The sequence below is a fragment of the Grus americana genome, chromosome 5 (genome assembly GCF_028858705.1).
Source record: "Grus americana isolate bGruAme1 chromosome 5, bGruAme1.mat, whole genome shotgun sequence".
Taxonomy (NCBI): domain Eukaryota; kingdom Metazoa; phylum Chordata; class Aves; order Gruiformes; family Gruidae; genus Grus; species Grus americana.
This window is the reverse complement of record NC_072856.1, coordinates 19,884,045-19,908,878: the sequence shown is the minus strand read 5'-3', so window position 1 is coordinate 19,908,878 and position 24,834 is coordinate 19,884,045. Positions and strand designations below refer to the sequence as shown.

Sequence of the window (24,834 nt, the reverse complement as noted above, 5' to 3'; positions counted from 1 at the left end):
TGGCTGAAGTCACCTCCCAGCCAGCTCTGCAGGTAGATCTGCCAAGCAGTAGCCTCCAAGATGTGTGTTTCGGGAGTAACTCCTTCCACTACAGCAGCCTGTACACAGAGTCCAGCTCGATCTACAGCCTTTTAAACACCGCATTTCTCATGCTTATGTACAATCCCACTCACAAAAACATTTGAGTGTGTGCTTACTATTTAAGTGTGTGAATATCTCAGAGCAGTGAGAACTGTGGTTGGGTACTTTGCTGAAATAGGCTCTCCGTGACCTGATTCCCAAAATTGCTGAGCACTCGGATCCCTGTGAGGTCAGTGAATGCTGCTGGGCCTTCATTGCTTTGGAAATGGAGCTGAAATACAGTTATATGAACTTTGCTTTATGCTCATATGCTTCCAAACCCCCTAGCCCTGTTTTTAAGAATGCAAGACAAGAGGAGAATCCATTTTGAATCTTCAAGGAAAAAATCCATAAAGATGTTAAAAGGCAGACACTAGTTGGGGAACATTAATGAATCTTTGAATTTTTCTAAGTCATTGTTTTGTTTTGTTTGCTTCTGCTTTAAAATACCTGCTTTCACAAACCATCAGAACTGTGTAAAGATTTTTGTGTCTCATTGATTGCTTTATACTTGACAGAAAGATCCTGAGTACCATGTGTGTGTTTGAAGTGGTATTTCTTTGAACATCAGCTGATCTATCAGGTTAGAGAAAATAACCTGATTTGAAGAAAACTAGCACATAAATTGCATTTGTGCTGCTAAGACCTGCTGACACTGCAAAGATAGGTCTTGACAAAAATTTTCTTTAGGCTACAACTCATCTTGTATGGGGTGTCAGATGGATTCTTTATTTCTGTTCTTTCATTCGTTATTACTGAGGGCATTGGCAGGGGAACAGGGCTTCTGCTTCTCCAAGATTTCAGTGACTGGCACTGCTTGTCTTTCATCTACAGCAATAATCTTCTCTGTCCAGGACTTAAATACGCAGAATTTGCTGGGGAAACAGGGAATCTCCTTACTTGAATTTTTTGTTATTGGACAAAAGAAATCATTAGTGAAGAACAAGATGACAAAAAGGCCAGAAAGCACAAATGGCAAGGGAGCTCTGTGGTTCACAGGGTTTTGGGGCCCAATCCCAAGTAATTTTTTGAAGAGATATATTTTTTTTTTGTTTAGTCTGACTTGGCACCAGCTCTTCTGCATGCATGTACACTCTCATCAGTGTTTGAACATGTAGATGCTCAAATATGGGTGAAGAAAATGCCTTCAGTGCAAGTAGTGCACGTACCAATACCCGTGTGTCTGAATGCATAGGCAGAGATGATGAAAACCATTATGCAGATAAGAGCACATAAAAAGCAGTGATGTTTCTGCAAAAGTAACTTGTGCAGAGGCTTAAATAAAGAGCATTGCAAATCATACCCAAAATATTTTCTCTGTGTCTATGATTATGTTATTTCCATAGCAACTAATTATGCCATAAACCAAAGATCATGACTTCAGGTGGCATGTGAGCAGAAGGAGATGAGCTATTAAGTATTGAAGATACTTTTTTTTCATGCAAATCTCCTTATTTAGAAAGAAAAAAAAAAGAAAGTGGAAAAAACCTCACCCTGAAGTCTGCTATATAAGTTAAATTGCTTCTGACTGGAATATTTTTTCAAAGTTCTGTTGGAGGCATCAGTAAATCTTTAAAGGAGTTGCAGGTGCATCTGTGGATATCAAAAGACCTTTGTATTAGCTGAGGAAATCTCTAGAACATCTGACTTTCCCCTCCTGCCCATGCGATCCAGGGCTTAACCACTTTCCAGCAAATATAGCCTTTTACAGATACTGAAATTGCTAATGGACAAGCAAGGACCCTGGAAATAAAAAAGAAGTTGTGGGATCTTCTTATGTATGTGGTAAGTTTGAGGTTTCAGTGAAACATGCTCTCTTCTGCTTGACTTGTTAAAAAAAAATTCATATTTCTTTCTACAATAAAAGGTTCTTGAGAGATCCTCAGCTTACAGCCCCATGGTAATACTCCTTAAGCTGGAGGACCTGCTGCCCAGACGAGGATTGATGGTTGTTTGGTTTACCTTTTTTTTATGGGGTTGCTTTGATATGTCTTGCTTTTGGTTCAGGAGTTGGCTTTATGGCTCCAAGTTTGAACCACTCACACCTCTCTTAAAACTTTTGGCAACATGTGACAGCACAAGCTCTTTGCACCATCAGAATTTTTAGGAGAGAGCAGGATTTAGGGAGGAAACACTTTGGTTGCTGCTACTACTTTGCTCTGTGTGGGCTGTCAGAAAGGAGGTTGACATGCTAGGACACTGTCACCAGATTTCTCCATTGCTTAGCCTGTGGATGGAGATGCAGAGAGGTAATCGTACACCGCTGGCTCAATGCCTAGGTCCCCCAGTCATGTTCATAGAATCATAGAATGGTTTGGGTCTGGGCAACCCGTTCCAGTGTTTCACCACCCTCATCGTAAAAAATTTCTTCCTTATATCTAGTCTGAATCTACCCTCTTTTAGTTTAAAACCATTACCCCTTGTCCTATCACTACAGGCTCTACCAAAAAGTCTGTCCCTGTTCCTCTTATTATAAACCCCCTTTAAGTATTGAAAGGCTGCAATAAGGTCTCCCAGAGCCTTCTCTGCTTCAGGCTGAACAAGCCCAACTCTCTCAGCCTCCCTCTGATCATCTTCATGGCCCTCCTCTCGACCTGCTCCAACAGGTCCATGTCTTTACTGTGCTGAGGGCCCCAGAGCTGGACACAGTACTTTAGGTGGGGTCTCACAAGAGTGGAGTGGAGGGGCAGAATGACCTCCCTTGATTTACTGGTCATGGTTCTTTTGATGCAGCCCAGAATACTTTGGCTTTCTGGGCTGCAAGCACACATTGCCTGCTCATGTTGAGCGTTTCATCAACCAGCACGCCCAAGTTCTCACAGGGCTGCTCTCAATCCATTCTCCACCCAGCCTGTATTGATACTGGGGGTTGCCCTGACCCATGTGCAGGCCCTTGCACTTGGCCTTGTTGAACCTCATGAGGTTCACATGGGCCCACTTTTTGAGCTTGTCCAGGTCCTTCTGAATGGCATCCCCTCCCTCATGTGTGTCTAACACATCACTCAGCTTGGTGTCATCTGCAAACTTGCTAAGGGTACATTCAGTTCCACTGTCTCTCTCATTGATGAAGATATTAAACAGTACTGGCCAGGGCTGAGCAGAGACTGCAGACCTATGGCGGCACGAGGCTGTCAGGTTATTTATCAAACATATATAAAATTATACATGTTCCTTTTCCGGGTTAAGTATAGGTGGCCCATCCACCTTGGTCAAGTTTGGTAATTTAGATCTCTCACTAGGAGAGAAGACGTGTCATGATTTCGAGTCCCGTATTGTCCCTACATACTATAGTCCCTCCCTATCCATCGTGAGCAGGTTAGTTCTACCCTAGATGTGGCTCTTTATTCACAATTCAATAAACAGTACAATTACAACACACAATACAGTTACATTACACTTTTCAAGATCTTACAATAGACTGCGCTTGTCTCGCAAACGTGTATAATGTCCATTGAAGTAAATAGTGCTCAATTTGATAGACAATGAGCCACTTTATCTTGTCCGGAATTCGAGAGTCCCAAGTCTGCAAGTAATTCATAATTGCCTTGATGCCACTTGCCACGTGCGCCCAGAGGGAAACCCATACACTTGATATTAATAGCGTTCATCAGTTCTCGCACTTGACTTCTAAGATGTTGGTATTTTCTTACTTTTTCTGCTGCTGCTTCCGCCAAAGATGTTTCCTTACTTTCATATCTCACGGTAACATCCACCATGATGGCTTGGTCTCCTTTTACAAATATTAAGTCTGGTTTAAAGAATCATTTTGTTGATCTTTCAGCAATGGTTCTTGAAATATAACTCATTCCTTTCTTTTGGCCTCTTCTGCCAACAATTCACACAACTGATTATGTCTTTTGATTCTGGCGTCCTGAACCACAGGACAATATCCAATTATATGGGAGCACGTCTTATTCTCCACCTGACAGTGTCGTCAGGCTTTAATTTGGGTTTCTTGCCTACCCCTTGCCAGGAATTCTCTTGTTGGGTAGACATTTGCTCGCAGCTGTAATGCTGTGATGAGCTTTCTGTGTGGCATGCCCCTATAATGTTCTATCTAGTTATTACTGATCTTATCCTTCTCAAAGTTGGAAATCCCACAGCCCTGGGATAGCAGTCTGGTCCAGTTTATGAATTCTTTTCTCCATTCACAAGGTCTCAGGAAGATGATTTTTGGAGCAGACATCTCCCATTCCGAGACAACTTCTTCACCACCAATTACATCTGATATTACCATAACCACTTTTGGGTCCCAGATAGATGGTACCTTTTCTTTATCTCCTCCAGCTGCAATCCACAACTTCCCAAATTCCTTCTCAATACCCTCCTGCTGCACAACTGCCCTTATCATCTCATCTGAAGACTGCGCAATTCTGTGTAGTCTTCTTGCCTGCTCACTCGGGATTAATCCCAAAAGTCTGGTAATACTCAAACCTCCATCTTTAGTGCTGGAATATAAAATGGCATCACAGGTACTTGCAGGTAGATGTAACCACTCCTTGATGGCAGTTCGAATTGCTAAGTCAAGGGCTTCAAGGTACGTGGCTTTGACATCGGCTTGGTCTGCAAGATAGATCAGTCGCAGAATAGTATAACCCTTCAAGATGTCTACCTTTTGTAATGGCTTCAATGGAGCCTTCCCAATCCGTTGTAACCATCTTTTTACTTTTTGCATTAGTTCTGGTTTTGATATTCCAATCCATGGGTCAATGCGTAATCCCAGATATTTCTCAGAGCTGCCTGGTTCAATCGTATTGAGGGGAGTGCCATTAATTGTCCGTGGGGGGCAGTCATTAACTGTTAAGAGTCTTTTGTGGGCTGTATATAAAAGCCGTGGCACTTCTCACCCTGTGTTTTGAGACCAGTTAGATTGCAAAAGACCTCTAAGATCTCAGTGTTCCTCTGCATTCCATCCCATGAATCTCTCAATAAAACCATGTCATCTGCAAAAGCCATAGTTGTAATATTTCTTGAACAGTGCTGGTACCCACAACCTTCCTCCTCTAATTTACACAGGAGGGGATCCACTGATAAATTAAATAATATCAGGGACATTGGGTCACCTTGTTTCATGCTGATCCGGATCCCAATAGGATCTGACTGTTCATTCTTCAGGTGTATACAGGTGTTGGTGTTATGATACAAGTTTGTTATCAGGGCAATAATATTGTCCACGCCCTTTTGCTTCAGAGCCGCTATAATGTGGGAATGGCTCACGGTGTCAAAGGCTTTTGCTAGATCAACAAATACAACACCCAGGGTCCAATGTTCTCTCTTTGCATTTCGAATCAGAAGCTGCAATAGCTTCAGATTCTCTACACATCCAGATGATCTTATAAATCCCCTTTGTCATGGATTGATGGGACATGCCTTAGTCAACCTTGCCATCAAAACTCTTGAGAACAACCTCAAAATGGTTGCTCCGGTGGTGATTGGTCGCCAGTTATTGATGTCATTCTGGCGTTCTGGCAAGGATGATTTCGATATTAACACAGTCCAACACTCTTTCACCATGTCTGGTATTGTACTTGACATCACCCATAGATTGAAAAGTTCCATTAATTGGGTGTTATGAGGATCTATCCCTCAGACTCAGTCCATGCGGTCCTGGCACAGCTTTCTTACTCATTTCCTTGATGTTTTTGGAAATCTCTTTTGCCATGATCATGGCTTCAAATGCCGAGTTGTCTGCAAGACCAGTGGACCTAAAGGCACCCAGGCCCTTGAATATTCCTGGCGATTCCCATCTCGACTAGAACACATCGTGCGCCTCATCCAGTGGGATACCGCACCTCAGGGATTCCACATCATCCAGGATGATACCAGCCAGTTTCCCTCTGTCAAGGTAAAACAGCTGCTGGAATCATAGAAATTGCCCCCTTTTCACGGCCCTCTTCTTTATCCACTCCTTCAGTGGTTCAGAAGGACGATCCCTGCAGGCTACCTGATGCTGTCGATCTTGGCTTGCTTTCGGCTCGGTGGACCTCATAAGCAGGCATGAATAGCAGTCAACTACTGCCTCATCAACCAATATTCCTGGGTCTTCCTTCCCTTCGATCACCGTCTCAAATGTTCCCTGAAGAATGGGCAGTTTTTCAGATGTTAGCCAATCTGCAATAACCCTTTGATAATGAGACCGAAGTCCCCCCTCTTCACGTGGTCCTATGTCAACAGGGTGTTCACCTTCTTTTTCAATATGTTTTCTCCACTCAAAGTCTTTTCCCTTTTCTTTACAGGACTCATATGAAGTCCTCTTATCACTTATTTGCTTAGTTGTTTTTGATGCAATATGCTCTGCAATCAATTTTTTGATGTTCTTACTCCCCTCAAACTGTTTATCCAACTTTCGCAACAACTCCATCCTCCTCTGTCCAACAGTGCCAGTGTACCCCTCTCGCAGTACCAACCTTGGGGTGGGATGCCAAGATCCGCTCAATGTTCCTAACAACTGGATGCACCAGATGCTCGTGTTGTCCCAGGCTGATTTTTGATTCAAATACTTTCCCACATTCCCCACAGGTGCAGCCCTCCACCAGGAAAGATTCCATAGCCCCCTTGCACAAGTGGCAGGCCAATACTATGATGTTTTACATTCGTTCTCCCACAATGGGCACACTGATACAAGATTTTTCTCTTCCCATGCACTCTCTTAAGATGTTCAATCAGTCCCGACATCTTTCCTATTCGGTTCCCACAGCAAGGACATGATGGATTGTTGTCCGCGACCTTCACAACCAGTGTGCCCTTGGTTGGTAGATCAATACCAGAACCCAGGATAGGTGTTGATGGTGACAAAGGAGAAAGGGTCATGGCTCCTGGGGGTGAGGATTCCTCTTCCTCCTCGCTCTCATCCACCCTTAGGCGGGGGCTGATGGCCATGCCCTGGAGATCCCTGGAGGTAGGTACCTCATACACCTCTGGTAACCTGGCCAAACTGTCACTCCAGGTGGAAGGATGACCCTGATCAAAACCATCAATCTCTGAGTTAATAAACTCCAATCCCATAAAACACATCCCCTCTTCCACTGGAAAATGTCATCCTGTGATGGATTTATCGGCCGTTACGTCACAGAAGTCAGTAAGACTTGTTTGTGTGGCAACTGATATGAAGGATATCTGCATCGGGCACCTCATTTTGACAAAATCAACATGAGGGCTAGTATAGGCCAGACAGCACCACCCTCAAGAGCTGCCATACTGTGCCCAACTATATCCCTGTGGGCAAAGGCTCTAGGCACTGTGTTACCCAACCAGTGCCAGGAATTTGTTTCACCTAAATTACTATCAAATGGTCGGTGAAGCCATTTGATAGGGAGGAAGCAACTATTACTCCATCACACTGGGGCAGAGGTCAACTTTGTTACGCAAATGGGCATCCAGTGGGACCACGAGGAGGTGTGACCTCTGCAGCTCTGCCCCGCTAGTAACTATGGTCCCGTCTCTTAAGAGAGTCATAGTTACTCCTGCTCCCAATTTAAAAATCGTATTTTCACTCCCTTTTGCCTTGTGCTTTTAGTCATTTATATTCATGCAAAATGAATATACAAAAGCAAACAAATCAAAGACTCCATCACAAGATTTTTTTTCTCCTAGCTGAAACAACCAGCCTCACCCTGAACTTTGGTTCACCCTCCAGTCAAAAGAGGTGATGTTTCTCTGTCTTTGGAAGAGGTATGTTTTTTACAAAGCCTGTATCATTTAATCAAACGTAATCAAACAGTAGCCGCAAAGAGTGCACTGGAGGGGCAAGAAGAGATTGCTTGCTAGGCACCTTGCTGAAGAAGGGAACAGGCAGTGCCAAACAGTTTTGATTAATGCTTTGATGTGGTGATCTCTGTATGTACATTAAATTAGAAAGCTAACCATTTGGAGTGTATTTATCAATTGATCACCCTTAGCTGATTGTAATGCTGTGGAACAAAGTTAATAACCCACAAAAAGCTCTGACTCTTGTAGTAATATTTGATCTTAGACATTTTGTTTGCTGAAACTACTGGGAAAGACTTTTTACACCCCGCTGTTGCAGAACAGGAGCAGTTGTCACATACGTACCCTGTATTTCTATAGTATATTTCAGTAACAGCTTCTAGCAGGATTTTTTTAAAATTTATTTTATTTTGTGGATCACTTAACAGTTTTTATGAGATGCTCACAAACAAGCTACTGAGGCTAATGCAAAGTGGGTTATTTTGTCAGGAGGATGGAGCAGGTATGCAGAGTTCTGAAGACAGTGACAAGAGGCATAAGTAGAGGGAAAGCCAGTGCAACCATTAAAGGACTAATAAGACTAAATTAATGAGGAGGTTAGTGGCTGCATGTTGTGTGACCTGTAGAGGCTGGTGTTTTGTGACCATGAGAGTTAAATCATGAAGCAGGAAGAGAAAGCAGTATTCAAAATGGATAAAAGGCAGGCCTGATCCAAAGCGATATTGAAATACCCACTGGTGTCAGTTGATGGTTCCTTTGGGTCCAGAGGCATCACACGCGTGCTCTCATGAGGACCTGTTCCACCATGTGCCTCGTCCTGATTGCCCCAAGTGGCCACGACCCCGTTAAAGCAGGAGTGGGGCAGAGATCAGCCTGCCCACAGGTAATGGCTGCCTGCCCTGCAAAGTGGCGGGGCAGAGGCTGGGAGCGGCGGCTGTCTCAGCTGCGAGAACGAAGGAGGGAACTGGGTGTAGATTTGGCTGAGGGAGGTAGGAACGTGGTGGGGGTCTGTGGTGACTGCAAGGGCAGGGTGAGGCAGCAGGTGGGAAGTGTGGGCTGAACAGTAGGTATGTGTCTTCAGGTGACAGCTGAAGCCTTGGATGAGGCTGTTCTGAGAAAGGGTGTGAGGGATGATGCTGTTCACAGTTCTAGCGCTGATGCCCAAACCTTTTACAGTTTCTATCTATTGGCTGGAATTCATCTGACATCGTTAGAGTGCTGCCTCTCCTCTTTCAGCGCCAGGGTTTTGGCTGGAGACGTTGAAGGGTTACCAGCCCTCCCACTCAGAGTGGCAGGGACAGAGTTGTTAGAACATAAATGGTAGAGTGCCACCAGAATCAATACAAATTGAACTTTGGCTGGCAACACTGCATAGCACTTGCTTTCTTGTGTGGAGTAATCAATATGAATTGGCCACAGGATGGGAATATACAGATGCAGCTGGGGAGAGAAAAAGTAGATGGAAAGCTGAGGTGAACAGAGGTCACAAGGTCCAGGCTGTGATTTTAGGCTCAGTCATTAACAAAAAGTTTTGTGAAAGCTAAAATTCACCTGCCTCTTGAGTTACCCTTGTGGATATAATGACCCAGTGATGCAATGCTTCTGAGGTTTATTCTTCTTTGCTCGTGTAAGTATTACTTTATTGTAACGGCTTAAATGTTGATACAGTTCCCACCATGTCCCTGCCCCTTTCATTCACTTTCCACCAGGGATGGGCAAAAGTAGAGTACATCAGCCCTTCTCTTTTTATTGCTTTTCCTCAGTTCCCGTGCAGGGTCTCACTCCTTCATATAAGCATGTCATCCAAGCCGCGGTTAGCCTGCCGGTGCAATGTTGCTATCTCAAGGATTTCCCATTTAGGCTAGCAACTCTGACTGGGTTTCCTAGCGTGGAAGATTTAATAAAAGAATGATTCTGGAGGTGTATAATGTCTGTATCCCAAATGACTCTGGTTCTAATTAGCTGTTGATACTGGTGTGAGAAAGAAGAGCAGCGACAACTTGAGAGATAAATTTTACACTAAAGTGCCTTTGAAAAGTTGTCATTTCGATGAGGTGTGCTAATGGATGGCAGTGAAAGGAGGCTGGGGTAAAAGTACCCTTTACTGTAAGGGTCGTGTTGGACATCTGCCTTCCTCGTGTTTTTCTGCATCTGTCTGAAATATACCCACTGTGTGTCGATGTTTATTTTTTTATTTAAAAGCAGCACTTAGAAACTCTCCCTTCTACCTCAGATCTTGGCTTTATAAATTATTCCACCCATATTAAGGACTGAATTCTCTTGGGAATTGATGATTTCTTGCCTGAAGGAAAGGTGAAATCAAGTGATTTCTACCCCTTTTCTTATCCGGAGAGCACTAAGTGAGCTGCTTTTGAGCTTTTACATGTCTAGGTTACAGTAAATATGGCAAACTGGCCTCTGTTACATCTTTGCAGTACTGTGGGCGCCCTCGTTAAATAACAATTTTCTGACTTGACACTGTTTCAACATAATCTGTGTACAGACCTGTACCCATTTTTTTCTTTTTACCATTTAATATGGAGCTTTGTGCATAGGCATTTCTGTATACTGTCAGGGGATACAGAAAATATTTGAATCACCTTTGAGTTTCCATTGCCAAACTGGTCTAGTCGCCATACAGCGAAGGTTGGAGGCTGAACTGTTTGGTGCCATAGGGAAAATACATGGTGGATTGGAAACTCTGACCAAGTACAGATCTGCCTGCATGGGACCATCTTTATGTCCTAGGAAAGGTGGACACCTTTCCGGGGACAGACTTCATACTGTGTGGGAAAGGGAGGGAGGAAAAGTAGAAGAGCGAGCTCCACCATGGCTATGAGTTCTTAGAGGTAAGGAAATTAAAAAGTGGAAAAGTTTTAAGTCATCCAAAGTTGTTGAAACAGATGGCGCAGGAGTTATGACCCGTGGGTTTGGTGCTCAAATTCTTTCTCTCAAAAGCTTGCACCAGGTATGCCCAGTGTATTTATAGTTTGCAGAGGAAATGAAGGGAAATAATTAGACTCTGGCTTTGCAGTTTGTAAATTAACAGAATTAGAGGGTGGTTTGCAAGGGTGAACTGCTCAGGCTATGTGCAAAACCAGCTCATTTTACTTTTACTAATTTGTTCTTTAATTAATTGGTGCCCATGTCTGTTCATTTGTGCTGAGACTGGCAAGATGCTTCATGCAAGAAACCTGTTTTCATCTTGATTAATTCTCTGTTGGGGCAAGCCTTTTAAAAAATATTAGCCAGCCATCCTCTCAGCTCCAGGAGCTTACAGTCAAAATCATAAGGCAGACAGAGGATGAGAGAAGGAAGGCAGAGACAGGCCGTCCCATTTTACAAATAAACAAGCGGCACATATGGAGATGAAGCGAGTTACTCTCACAGGGAATTCAGGGCAAAGATGGTAAATGAGTCTTGTTTTCCTGAGTAATACTGTAATTACTACAGGTTCAGTCAGATTTTACATTTCTGAAAAAGTTGTGTGTGGATTTTCAACTCTTTACTGCCTATGGGAGTAGCCAGGTTTTAGGGAAGTGCTCCTCAGTGTACAGAGTATGATGCCAATCAGTGAGTTACCTGACAGGGGGAGATAGGCTGCTAGAGAAGCAAATGAGCCAGCCATACGTTTTGCTGAGTGATGATTCCGTGGGACTGAGTAAATGAAGAAAATCCTGGTGATGGATCTGCAGTGAAACGAACAAGCCTTCCGGCAAGGGAAGCACGGCCTGTTCTCACCCCACTCCCCCAAAGCATCCCGAACGCTTATGCTTAAGAAATTTTCACAACAGTTACTTATTCCCGTTTCTTTTGGCAGCACTACCTGTGTAGCCGGGCAGCCTTTTTAAAGCCAACTGCGCGTCAGGCTCTATCTCTGCGCGGTTGCTCCGTGCTAAGAGTTTCGGAGTGGGGGACGGGAGGAGGACCGCGGGCGGGAAGAGCCGGGCGGCCCCGAGAGCTGCCCAGGCCGGGGGGGCTCCTGCCTGCGCTCCCGCCGGGCTGAGGCAGCGCCCGCCGCATCCCGAAACTGAGGGGGAGGTTTCTTATTGCAAAAGTGGTGGTGGTGGTGGGGGATATGTGTGTGTGTGTGTGCTAGAGGGGCTGCGACAGGCGGGGGGAGGGCAGGGATAGGGAGGGGTGCGCAGGGCGAGGCGGCCCCGGCTCTTGCTCCTGCCTCGGCGGGAGGCGCGGGGCCGGCCCGGGGCGCGGCGATGCGAGCGGGCGGGGAGCGCGATTGGCGCGGAGCCTCGGAGGAGTGGCGGCCGCGCTGTGAATGGAGCTCCGTAGCTGCCTTGCCACAAGCTCCCTCCGCATGAAGGGGATACGGGGATCCTTAAAGTGAGCCGAGCGTCTCGGGGTAGAGCAATGTGGCGAAGAGGAAAGGGCCACGGGAGCTGCTTGCCTTTTGGATAATTCCTGCCCTTGCCCACGAGTCTTGTGCAGCAGCACTCTCTTGTCTGTGTGTGGCATGTGGAGCTGGGGTTTTATATGGCATTTGCGATCCAAGTGAGGTCATACTTCCTTTTTTTAAAATTCATTACTTTGGGTACAGTATATCTCTATCTCTTTTTTTCTTCTCTGGTAGTGGGGTGGGCCGGGAGGGACGATTGTGACACCGGAGGGAATGTTTACTTGTGCAGAAGTCTTTCTCATGTGGAAGCACACTGCTCCCTAACTCCTGGCTAAGCAGACTTCCGTTCGCCAACTTTGCTGCCGTACAGCACGTGTAACTCCTTGACAGGATGGCAGACAAAAGAACAGCTGGTGCAAAGCAATAGGCGATTCATAGCAAGGAGGAGGAAAGAAAACCACAAACCTTTCACCCGCACCATTGACATCCGACGATTGTCAGAGCAGCAGTTGCGACAGGACGAGCTGAAGCCACCATGCGCAGGTCTAGCACCGATGAGTCGACCTATCACAGGAGCCCTTCCCTGGACAGCAAGGATTACAGTTTCCCAAATGGCGCCTTTCGTCGCTACAGCAGCATGTATGGTGGCCAGTTTGGGGCTGCCAGCAACTCTTTTTTTGGATTCCATACCAACCCGGGCCCTAAAGCCACCAAGGCTAAGTACACGTCCCCCAAGGGAAACAAGTACGTTGTCTTTTACCTGGATCTCTCGTTTATTTTTCTCCTAGAACTGAAGAGGTGCAGTATGGCTCACAACTGCCTGCAGTGTATCAAGTACCTAATGTTTGTCTTCAACCTTCTTTTCTGGGTGAGTACATGTTTGAAACTGCGAGATGGTTGCATTTGTGTCTGCTTACTAAGATGGAAGGGGAACTTGTTGCTGCTTTCAAACTTAGAAGTGTACACTTGGAAGTTGAACAAAGTGGTGCCTAGGCTACCCTTTCTGTGGCCTCATTAATTTGTGTGCACAACCTACTGAGGGTTTCCTTCACCTTCTCATTTCCTGGCCTTCAGCTATGTTTCAAAACTGTGATACAAGGCAAAAGATTGTGTTTGTGGAGACCAGTTGCATGAATCCCTTCATCACTTTGTTCCAGCGAGAGCCATACGCTTCTTTTGTTGCCCTGATCTTTCATTCTTGCATGTGCTTGCCTCAAAAGTCATGCACAGTCTTAGAGAAATCACTGAGGCCATTCATGATTTTAAAGTCAAGCACATGCTTACATCCACTGCTATATCGTGGATGGCACTCTTGGTATGTCACAACATTAAAGGCTTTATCAGCAATCTCTAGGTGATCATTCTCTGTCCCAGTCAGTGATGGGTCCTAGCATTGCCATTTCCTTCTTGAAGACATGGCTCTGAAGGGTGGAGGGAGATCAGAGCCCTCCTCACTTCTTCTGAGGCTGCTACTCTGTGGCAAGAGCCCATCAAATCACTACAAGGCTTGTGTGTGTCAGCAGGACACCATGATGGGACATATGGGTGTGCATCTCTGCATCATCTTTTTAATAAATGAGGTGGCTGTCAACAGCAGGGTGGTTGGGCATTTCACTGACATGAAATGGACCATAGGCTGTAGATGGAGACTAAAGAAGCTCAGTGGGGGGTTCAGGTTAGAAATGCTGTTTGTGCTGTAAAAAAGGGAGTAGCATGATTGCTAGGGAAGGGGAGGAAGAGATTTCTGCTTCAAAGTCTCCCGTCCAGATTCGTATGTGGGAGGGTCTGTTGCAAGGTCCTCAGGAGGTGCCTTTAAATGCCTTGTTCTTCCGGAGTGGTTTATTAACACGCTGGGGAAATAAGGAGTATTGTGAAGTGACACCACTTCTGTCCTGACACTTAAGGAGGGGGTTGTGTGTTTGCAGTTGGATGTTACCATGTCCATATTACTGACTGTCTGTGCTCTCATGAATTGTCGGAAGTACACAGAGGGCTGTGAGTGAGATGGAAAGAGCTGTTCTCTAGTGTGCGCTGCTGTACAGCTGTTTAAAACCAGGCATGCTGCAGTGCTGGTGCATCAGAAAACACAAAGTGCAGGCAACTTCTGCTGACCTGAGTCACACCAAGGAGTCAGGATGTGATAAACTAGTGCAAAAAATTAGCATGGTACTAACCAGAGCTGTGAAACACAAGGAGGATGCTCTCTTTAAACCCTAGATAAGCTGGTAGAAAAAGTATTGGTAAGACTGCAGTCTGTCTTTCAACTCTGATGCTGGTTGCTTCTGCGTCCTAAATATTGTCTAATATTTATTGCTGCTTACTCCAGTCCTTTCTGAAAAAGACAAACACTATCTTTCTTGCTCTTTTTAAGCCTTGTGCCTCTACTGACCATCCCTGGTCGAGATTATAGCACTGACAGCTAGTTTGGCATGCTTTTCATTAGGAAAGCCTTAATCCTTTGAGAGAGAAGGAAAGGTTTTTGTCTTTTCCCTGAAATCATCAAAGCTATTCTTAAATGCTTGCAGGGAGAGAAAAGACAGGGGTCCCAAAAAGAGAGAATAACCATATGCCAACTGGGCTCTTTGTGAACTAAAGCATATGAGGAGGGGAGTGGGTGGTGTCAAATACTGCAGCACGATTTCTGTTTTGTTTCCCTTTCACATGCTACCTGCACAGCAGGAGTGATTGATGATGATCATGTCCAAATGAGGTTTGCACAGCATGTAGTTAGAATAGATGCAGCTCTTCACCTTCTCATAGAGAAGAAAGTAACTAAAAAGGCATGATTTTAAAAAGTACTGGTTTAAGCTGACCTATGTTTAGTAAAAGCAGAAAAAAATTTCCATTTTTAGTGATCAAAAATCTTCAAATAATTATAGGCTGATGCTGCTGCTGTTTTGTTTTTCAAGTTGTTGTCAGTTATCTGTCATGTTTTACTTTGTGAAATTAAAGGAGAAGCATCTCTGCAAGACAACAGGATTTCTCTTTGCATTCATGCTCACAGAAGTTTTGCTGTCTCCACCCTTCTCTAGGTGGTTGGTTAGTGAGAGACAATAGTAAGTAGGAAGAGGAATTTTTTTTTAATGGTTTGACCTCCAAATAAAAACTGCAGTTATTTCCATGTATAGGGAGCAGTCATTGCATTAAATGAATTAAATGCCTATTATAAGTTGTTCCTGTTTTTTTATTCTGTTTTGAGCAAATGCTTTGATTTCCTTCAGAAATCATATTTCCATTTTCTTCTTCCTGTTCCTATTCATTAACTTCAATCCATTTTGTGCATTTCTACAGCCTGTTTCCCAGTACTTTCAGCTGTCTTTCCACAGTGGGGCAGAAAAATAGTCCTCAGCCTTGTGCAACTCTGGTGGGTTTGGTGCTGCATTTATGAGGAAAAGACCCTTTTCTTACAAATCTGGTGAATTTATAGGAAACAAAATCTCAGAGACCTTGATTTTAAATGTTCCTGGCAAGCTTTATTACATTAGGTGCTGTGGTCATGCTGTAAAAATTTTTAAAAGCTGTCATATAACTCCGAAAACAGAGCAAATTTCTCCTCCCTTTTCTGATGGTTGAAGGGAACACAAAGGTCCTTCACAAGTGTCAGAGGCTGAGGTGCCTTGTCAGTGTTGGTGCTGAATCGGTCTGTCAGACCAGCAGCTATTAACGTAGAGAAAAAATCTGATAGTCCTAGAATAGCTCTTTTCTCCATTGCACAAATTGCTCTTGGTGCCTTTGCAACTACTCTGGGGTATTAAGGTACTGAAACACGGATAAAACCTTATTAGACAGCAGTGCTGCTGCTCTAATGGGAATTGCCATTCAGAAGCCATTTCCTGGAATACTGCCAGATGCAGAGGAGCCATCATTGCATCACTGCACTGGTTTGTAAGCTCCCAAAATAACTTTTGTCACCTGATACATAATACTTGCCTGACTTCATTCATTTTTATGGACTTCAATTTTCTTTTGTTGAATTGCTGAACCCTGAACTCTCGAGACTACGGATCACCTCAGATGATCACAAAACAGAATATTTTTATTTCCTAATGAAACATTTTTATTTCACTGTGAAATACCCAGGAAGAACATTTGTTTTCCACGTTCTGTCCTCCAAACATCCAGAGCTTCTTTATGACTGTCAGTAAAATGAACTATTTTTTTTCTGTGCTTGTAATCCAAGGCTCTGCTTGCCTTCTCTCTCTCTTTTATTTTCATTAAAAAAAGGTAGGATATATCATAAGGGCTGAGAGAGTGCTATAGAAAGAAAAATATCATCTCCTTAATCCTCTTTGGCTTATGCCAGCATTCCCACTTTCTTTGACTTCTAACTCCCAAACCTCCGAGACTCAAAAAAGGAAATGCACAGAACTGTCCTTGTGTTTCCACAAGGACTGTGTGATTCTTGCTTTCCTTAAGAGATCCTATGCTAGAGAAAACTAGCTAGATTGGTAGTGATTTGCCCATCAAAGAACTGAATACCTACATTTGACTTTTCAGGTAATACTTTAACCAATAGAGAAATTCAGTAAAGCACAGAATCTGCAAAATGCTGTTGTTAGAATATTAGTTACAAAGAGGAGACAGCAACAAAAAAGAGACAAAGAAGTTTTTTTATCAAGCTTATCATTAATCATTTCATGGATATGTCTCCTTTCCCTTGTTAAAACATACTAAAGTTGTATGCACTATAAAGAAGTCAGCGGGTAGGCTCCCAAAGACCCAGGGGAATATTCTCTTGCAGCTTGAAAACTTGGGAGTTGCCATCTGCTGGACACACTAGGGCTGGGATGAGCAGCTGGAGCTCTGCTTTCCACCTTCCTGCCTACAGGGATGAGGCAAGGTGCTTAGCCTGCTGCTTTGTTTTGCTGTTTGGGCCATATAAAATGCCCAGCTGATACAGCCCTGAGAATGATGTATCTTGGCTTCTGAGAGACAAAGTGCGAATCTGAAATGTATGGAAACGCAGAGCCAAGGAAGTGACAGGTAGCACTAGTGAATGCACTAGGATCTGTTGGAAAAAACCAAGAATCTATTTAATCTGATTCCAGGGATCAGCTGCGGGTCTCTTGCTCTGGCTTTGCTGCTGTTGATGGTTCGTGGACCACAGTTTGGGAGGCTCTGCGCTAATGAGTACTGCTGGCCTGGTGCACTAGTGATACTGCCAGCAGTCAATCTTCATTACTTGGATGTAATTGGAAAGAAGGAGGAAAATAATAAAAATGAGAAATCCCTCATTACTGGCATAATTTTCCTTCCTTGCACTTCAAGTTCAGTGGCACAGGTATGTCTTGTAAGAACTATGCAAATGTTTATATCATCTGCAAGACTGAGTGTGCAGGGCAGCTGGAGAAAGGAACAGCTTAATCTGAAAATGCACCATGGGGCATTGGATGGTCTTTGAGTGATCCTGGCCATGGCCAGAGGGTGGAAGCAGAGGGGTGTCTCTTCATCTCTTTACCTTGTTGGGAAACCATCTGACATTATTAGCTTGAGAGGAGAGCTGTTAGCTGAGCTTATTCCCAGAACTGGGGAATTTTGTGAGAGAAGCAGCTGATTTTCTAGAATTGGATTCCTTGTCCTTCATCTGCATCCTCCGTCAGTCAGCTGAATGAGAGTGATGGCTAAACCAGCCAGAAACTCTACAGATTGTTAGTGGCTGAGGGCAGCAATCATTTTGTAGTTATACTTGGCTGCAGTCTTAAGTTGGTGGAAGAAAAATTACCAGTCAAGCAGTAAGCCATTTTCAAAGCAGGCCCACCATCTCATCATCATTATTTGTGCGTGTTCTCCTCTGATGGGCAAAGGGCTGCCACTCATCCCATGGAGCTGAGCTTATCAGTTGGAGCGGCTGCATGCTGTTCTGCAGGGAAGACAGTCATGTCTACCAGTTGGGTGGTGCCCTGAAGTCAATTTGATTAAAAATACGATGGGCTGTGTACTTTCATATGTATAACATGTGGATAATATATGACAAACAAAAATTTGATTAAACAGCAATACAGACTTTGCTTCTGTGTAATTAAAACATGGGAAGTTTACCCCAGAATGTCATTTTCTCTAACTGCCCCCCAGTCTCTGATTCTCCTTTGTTAGTTATCTCCTCCAGAAACTGCTCAGTCTGATTGACATCTTATCTCTGCCTCTGACTTTGTGAGGGCTCTCTGAGGATGTATTTTTAAGGAGCATAGCTTTTAAAGAAAGGAGAGTCATTTGATATGGGAATTACAGACTTCAAAAAATGGCATTTCCTTGAGAAGCAGAACTATTGAGGGCTGATATTAAGTGAGAGAGAGATGATTGTATTACCTGATGTCTGATTTATATGGGCATCAATTAGAGCTTTTCCCATAGCAGTGCCATTCATACAGTCTCTTTCCTGTGTGGATTCTGATGTCTAATAGGGGTTGGGGATCATGCTGGAGTCTTATCTCCCAGTGAAGGCATTGCTAAGGGCTACATTTGCTACAAAAATGCATACCTTCTGAAAACCTTTAGGAAGTTAATGACTTTGAAAGGGTGCATATCTGTCAAATCAGACTAACAGTGGCAAATAGGGTCACAAGTTATTCATGGGATACTCAGCCAACACAGTTCAATTTCATAATCTTCTTTTCCTTAGGTAATCAGGCTCAGAATGCTCTTAATAGAGGAGAAAAAAATTGCCTTAAAGTTGACTATATAATAGATGCCATCTTCAAATTGCTCACTGTGGGCCAGTTTCTGCTTCCATTACTCATGACAAAGAGTAGCTTCATTGCTTTAGGTGGGTTTGCTAACATATTGATATGCTTTTTGGCCATGAGTATTGGCAAGGACTAGGCACTTTGCCTTATAAGTTTTGCTGTCAAATATATCCACTGTACCTAATTCAGACATGCTGGTAGTACAAAAACCTGAGGAAACCCATCAGTGGATAAACCCACAGGATATGGCATGTTGCAGTTGTGGAGAAACTGGCCTTTTTAAAGCAACGAGTGAAACGGCTGCAAACATTGTTCTCTCTTCTGGACAATGACAGATACTAAATCTATTGCAGCCAATACTTTGAATTATACAGAGGAAGAAAGAAGGCAGGTTAGATCATTTCCATCATTATTCTTCCTCCTCCATATCTTGGCTTGAAGATTTTTGAAGGCTAACCAGTCCCCTTTTCTTACACATGATTTCTCATCATGGGGGCTACAATCAAAGTCAGAGTAACTACCACAACATACGCTGTCACCTCACAGTTCACTCTGCCTGTGTATTAGATCCTTTTCACCCACTTTGGGCCTTTATTTTAGAGTATGAACCTTTTGGCCAGTGCATTGTTTGCAACTCTGTACCCACAGAGTATCTAGAAGACTAAAATCCCAGTCTCAGTTTGTCTCCAGACACTACTGTTTCAAACGTGATAGCTATTAATACTGCTATGTGATTTATTTATTTAGAACATAACTTTTGGCTAAGGTAGCAAATCCATACAAGTTACTATATGAATAATATACAATATCTATATAAAATATATAAAGATGCTTCTCTCTGCTATTTGTAGTATAAAGTGAGCACTGCTAGGTCAGAAATGAAATGTGGAGTTGGATGGAATGACTTCTGCATACTCATGCATATTGGAGACAGTAAATTGTATTTCTTAGTACTGTCCTGTAATTGTTTCTCCAGGAGATGTTAAACCATCTCAAGATGCAACAGAAGTAAATGAAATTGAAATTGCAGTCTGTAATTAGACTGTCATACTGTAACACATCTTAAATCTGTCTTCAACAGAAAAACTAGCACTCTCCAAAAAACCCTACCAACCTGCTTCAAGTGTGAATGCATGCAGAGCCTTGTAATTTAACATGATTCAACTGAGGCTTGTTCTAAAGATGCCATAGAATTGAAATGGTAGTTTGGATAATGTACAAAGACAAAGAACCAGAATGACTTGGTCTTGTAAGTTTTTATACACAGACTTTCAAGACTTTTTGGTGTTTTGTTGGAGTTTTTTGTTTGCTTTTTTTGTTTTCTGCTTTTTCTGCATTTCCAGATTGCTCATATAGCCCTTTTTATTCTTTCCTCGGCCATGATACATTTGTTCTCAAGTACTTTCAAAATAGTGCAACAGCAGCTATTGCTCTATGTGATCGTATTCTTGGAGTCCCTTTGAGCTGTACGCTTTAGGGGTGGCTCTAAATCCAGATCAGCTTGATCTATACTGACTTATATTAGTACTTTGTCTACTCTTGTTTCTACTCTGCACATCAGGCCATACTTGATTACTAAAGCTTCCCTTTCCTCTCCAGCTGTATTTTTTAAACTCCTTTTTTGAGAAATCATCCGCTGTGATGCCTGCAAACACTGCATCTGATGACTGCAGAATGATAGTGATTTACTCGTGCTGATTTTGTTTATTACATGTGTTCATTGCGCACACCGATTAATCTATGCTGGCTCTTATTTAATGCTTTTCCTCCTCCTCATGCTTACACATTTCTTTACATGAAGTGTTCAGGAAGGAACTTTTTTTTCTGTATATCATTCCTGGTTCTATCGATGGGGACTTTGATAATGTAGAGGCTTCTGGATATAACTTAAGTGGGAGTGAGCTTTCTTGGCTTCCGCTTGTAGTCATTAGTAGATGCTTTGTTGGTAAAACTACAAAGTGTCTGCTCCCACTTCATTCAAATAGACAGCTGTCTTCCCCCTGTGCCTAACAGGATTTACTTTGAGACTTGGAGAACAAGGAAAACTGTACTGTGAGGAAGAGAAACCCAACCAACCACCTGTCCTTCATGCAGATGTCAGTTTGCACTTTATTTTTCCATGTGAAGTTCACTTTCTTTTTTCCTACGTGGCTTTTCTTTGTCACAGTGGCCAACTTTAATGATCAAACAGCCAGCATGGGGTGCAATACTCAGAATTAAACAATTTAAGTCTCTGAAACAGGCTTAGCACATAGGAGCAAAAATCTCATTGACTTAACAAATGACTAAGTGACAGGCCTACGGTGGAATTACAAAGCCTTTACGTAAACTGCAGTTACACCAGCAATACTGTGCTTGTGCCCAGAAAGCTTGTTTTGTTCAGAGGACTGCTGTAGACTGTAATGGCAAAAAGTGCTTTTACCAGTGTTAATTGTTCCCCCAGTAGGGGCTTTGCCAGTATAACATGCTGACATTTTTTTTTTTTTTTCAGCCCACAAGGCTTAAGAGCAGCAATGGTGTCTCTGTGCTGCTATTGGACAGCACTGGACCCAAAAAGGCAGAATGGAGCTGGGTAAAGAGAAGGCAAACGTTGGTTGTAGGAAATGAGATTTTGTTGTTGCTCGGTGACTGTAGGCTTAAACTATGCAACAGCACGAGGAGGCACTGCTACCTGTGCTGTAAGAAGGGTGCTTCCGCCAGGAGCAGAAAGGAGGGGTGAGAGCTTAATCTTTGTAGGAAAGATATCAGCCAGTGGCTGCTGTGGCAAAATTAGATAGTGGCTCCAGCTTGTTTCGTACCTCCTTTTTCCTTCTTTAATTGCCAATTGTTTTGCCCTTGCAGTCTACACAGTATTTAGAAAGGAGAGCACAGAGAAGGAGCTAGACTCAGTAAGTATGTTCACTTCTCTATGAGCATCAAGACCAGGTACCTCTTTGCGCTGCTATGCTTGGAAAGGCTCATCTGATGGTCTCCTCCACAGAAGACAATTTTGTGGACTTCAAACCTTCTAAGAGGTTTTTCCCCTCCCGTGCTGCAGTCTCCCAGTAGTGATACCTGCAATTTCTGGTCTTGTCACAGTTCCTGTGACAACCTGGGAGTCACCTGTAGTAGCAGCAAGGGTACAAGTCTCCTTAGGAAACACTGTACATGACCGTGTTTGGTCCTATTGTCATCTGGATTTTTCTCTAGGTCATCTTACTATAGAGCATTTCTATGACTTTGCTGATATTCCTTATTCCCTCAGTATTCACCACTGGCTATTATGACGTTATATACTGGGTGGGATGGAGACAGAGCTCCACTTTGTCGTGAACCACTTAAATATTTAAAAAAACATCTTGGTTGTCTTTCAATAACAATTTTTTAACATCCCCCTGCCCCCGGTGGAAATGACACTTTTAGATGTGGTTATTCATAGCCATTTTATTACATTACTTTTTTCTAAAGTCCCTCTACAAATTGACCTCAAGTTTTATCCTATCCACCACATTGCTCTTGTCAAGTTTGTAAATGCTTATAAATGGACTGCCTTCATATTGGCCAATTGAAAACTCGTACTCTTGTTTTGTAAGTGACATTTATCCAGGGTTGTAGCACAAATTGTTTACTTGCGTCTGAATAAATCTTCACTAATCCATTTGTGGCAGTATGGGAAGGAGCTGAGGTGACACATTTGATAGCATTTTTTTCAACAAAACAACTGGAATTCTGGACATGAATCAAGTTCCACTGCCACTTGCAATCTGTTACGAGCTCCCATCCTTGAAGGCCAGAGTTTTTAACACATCCACCATCTGCTCTGCACTTGTTATATTCATGCAGAATACTTGGTTGTTTTAGAATGACTTTGCAAACTAAAATAAAGAACCCAGAAATGCTCTAATGCATCCTATATAGACGTACCGCCACTACCAAAGCCTACACTGAAGCATCTTTGGGCATGAAAAAGCAGACACTGGAGGTTGTGGAGTGACCCATTAATGAACAACAAAACAACCACGAGACTTTTTCACTTTTGTTGTGTACTAGTACTTTTCTGATGTTTGCAAGCCCCAAACCATGTGGCAGTAGCAGTCTGGTACAAAAAAGGCAGCAACCTTGAGAGCTTTTTGAGTGGTCTTCCAGTGCAAAGAAAACCAGGAGCAATTTGAGTGCGCATGAGTCCATTCATTGTAGCTGTATGTATTATAAGCAGTAAGAGCTCATTTTCAAGTTTGCATTGTTCCATGTCTTTTGTCAGTGTTGGGATTCAGTTTGTACTGTGGACAACATGCTGATTGTATCTTGCTTTGGTGCCCTTGCCATCCTCTGCCAGTGGCAGATGTGATTAGGGTTCTCTGTTTGCATCTTGGTTGGTGTGTTAGAGCTCATCATGGAGCACCCAGACATACTACTCCTCTTTGTAGTCAGGCTGTTGCCTTCCTGGTGCTTCTTACTTTGGAAAGCTGAAACTAGAGGTATGTATGATCACAGTGATAGCCAAAGTGGGAAATGTCTTTAACACTCCAGGCTAAACTCTTGCATCCCTTTTCCATGTCAGCATCACTGCATTCTGCAAAGGTGTGATAACATGGCAGCAAAACAACACGCCTTTCAGGAGGATCATATGGCAGGTAAAACTACTGCTCCAGTGCCGCAGGGAGGTCTCAGGTTCAAGTCAGAGGCGAAGAAACAGTGTAGTGAGCTAGGATCTATTTATTTGAAATAAGTATCATTGAAATCCCTTGTGTAATTTATAACCACTTCCTTAGGTAGGTAAATTCACCTGGGATCTGAAACATTTTTACCATACTCTTATCAGTCTGTCTGCTTGAATATGCTGTTGTGTATTAGTTACAACATGTATCCCTTCTCACTCTCCAATATCCATTTGTAAATAGGTTTTAGGTAGATAATTCTTGGAGAAAAATTGGCTAACAATCACTGAGAAAAATGTCCTGTTCCTAAGGAGAGAGTATGTCTTCAGTTATGGTACTGGTTAAATTGTAATCCTGAAGAAACAGACTGGACAGTCCCATTTTTTTCCACTGCTGACACTAAAGGGATGCTTCATTACCCTAGTAATACCTTAGATTAAATTCTGACATTTTCTAAGTACTGAAGTTCTCTCTGGCTTCATTTCTCAGCAAATACTCCATAGGCTTTTCAAAATTAAGGAATTGATCCTTCTTCAAGCACAGGTTTTGTTTTCCTTTGCTTTCTTATCTGCTGGTACCTTCCTCTATGATTCCACTTGCTCTACCCAGAAGTTGCAGTGTTATTATTTTGAGGTTGGAGCTTAGAAATACTTCATGTTCTGTCACTGCAGCTGAAATTTCTCTCTCCAAAATAATATCCAACCCATTCAATTCCCAGCTTAGTATTTTTAGCACAAGCTGCATACAGTTACATGTCACCTTCTCTGTAACAGCAGTGTGGATTTCCCTGTGCATGTGTTAGGAGTGCTCCCTTTTGCAACCTAATCCATTTTAGTTACTTGATAATTCTGATATGAAATTATGAAAACTGCAAAAGGTCCTTCATTTTAAATCTTACCCCTACTAGCTGGAGGAGAGAGTGTGTGTGTGTGTATTTTATTACTTCCTTTGTTGTCCCCTGTGCTGGGCACTTGTACCATATTTTCCATGGACTCTGAACAGAACTGGCCAACTAAGGAATCTGAAGTTCTCTGGCATGTTCTTCTTCAAACTGGTTGTACTTTTTATTGTCACTCTACTTCTTTCTAAAAGAACATGGTTTGCCTTTTCTTGAGGTTTTTACAACATTGCCAGTTTTCACAGTCCCTGTGAGATTTGCCTTTGACTCAGGGTTTATTTGGATTCTGAAATTGTTTGCGACACCAAAAGCACACCCTTTTCTCCCTGGCACGCCTTTGTTCAGGAAACATGCATATGAGGGTAGACATGTTTTTCAGTGATGATATTATAACTCCCTGGCATATATGCAGGATGAAAAGTTTCTAAGGAGAAG

The 24,834-nt window shown here is 43.1% G+C and overlaps 1 protein-coding gene across 19 annotated transcripts in view; it reads left to right on the top strand.

Annotated features, from left to right (window-relative positions):
- The window catches only part of TSPAN4 (tetraspanin 4), a 474,563-nt gene that overhangs the window by 242,395 nt on the left and 207,334 nt on the right, over positions 1 to 24,834 (top strand). For 9 of the 19 annotated variants that reach the window (XM_054825776.1, XM_054825781.1, XM_054825782.1 and 6 more), the window contains one exon: positions 12,970 to 13,049. The exons of 6 other annotated variants lie outside the window; for them this stretch is intronic. In XM_054825776.1, coding sequence (XP_054681751.1) covers positions 12,987 to 13,049 — 63 coding nt within the window. In that variant the 5' untranslated portion in view covers positions 12,970 to 12,986. Of the gene's footprint in view, positions 1 to 12,182; positions 12,337 to 12,461; positions 13,050 to 24,834 lie in introns of those variants that run through there. 4 more of the 19 variants (XM_054825784.1, XR_008577182.1, XR_008577183.1 and 1 more) reach the window with 4 other exon arrangements.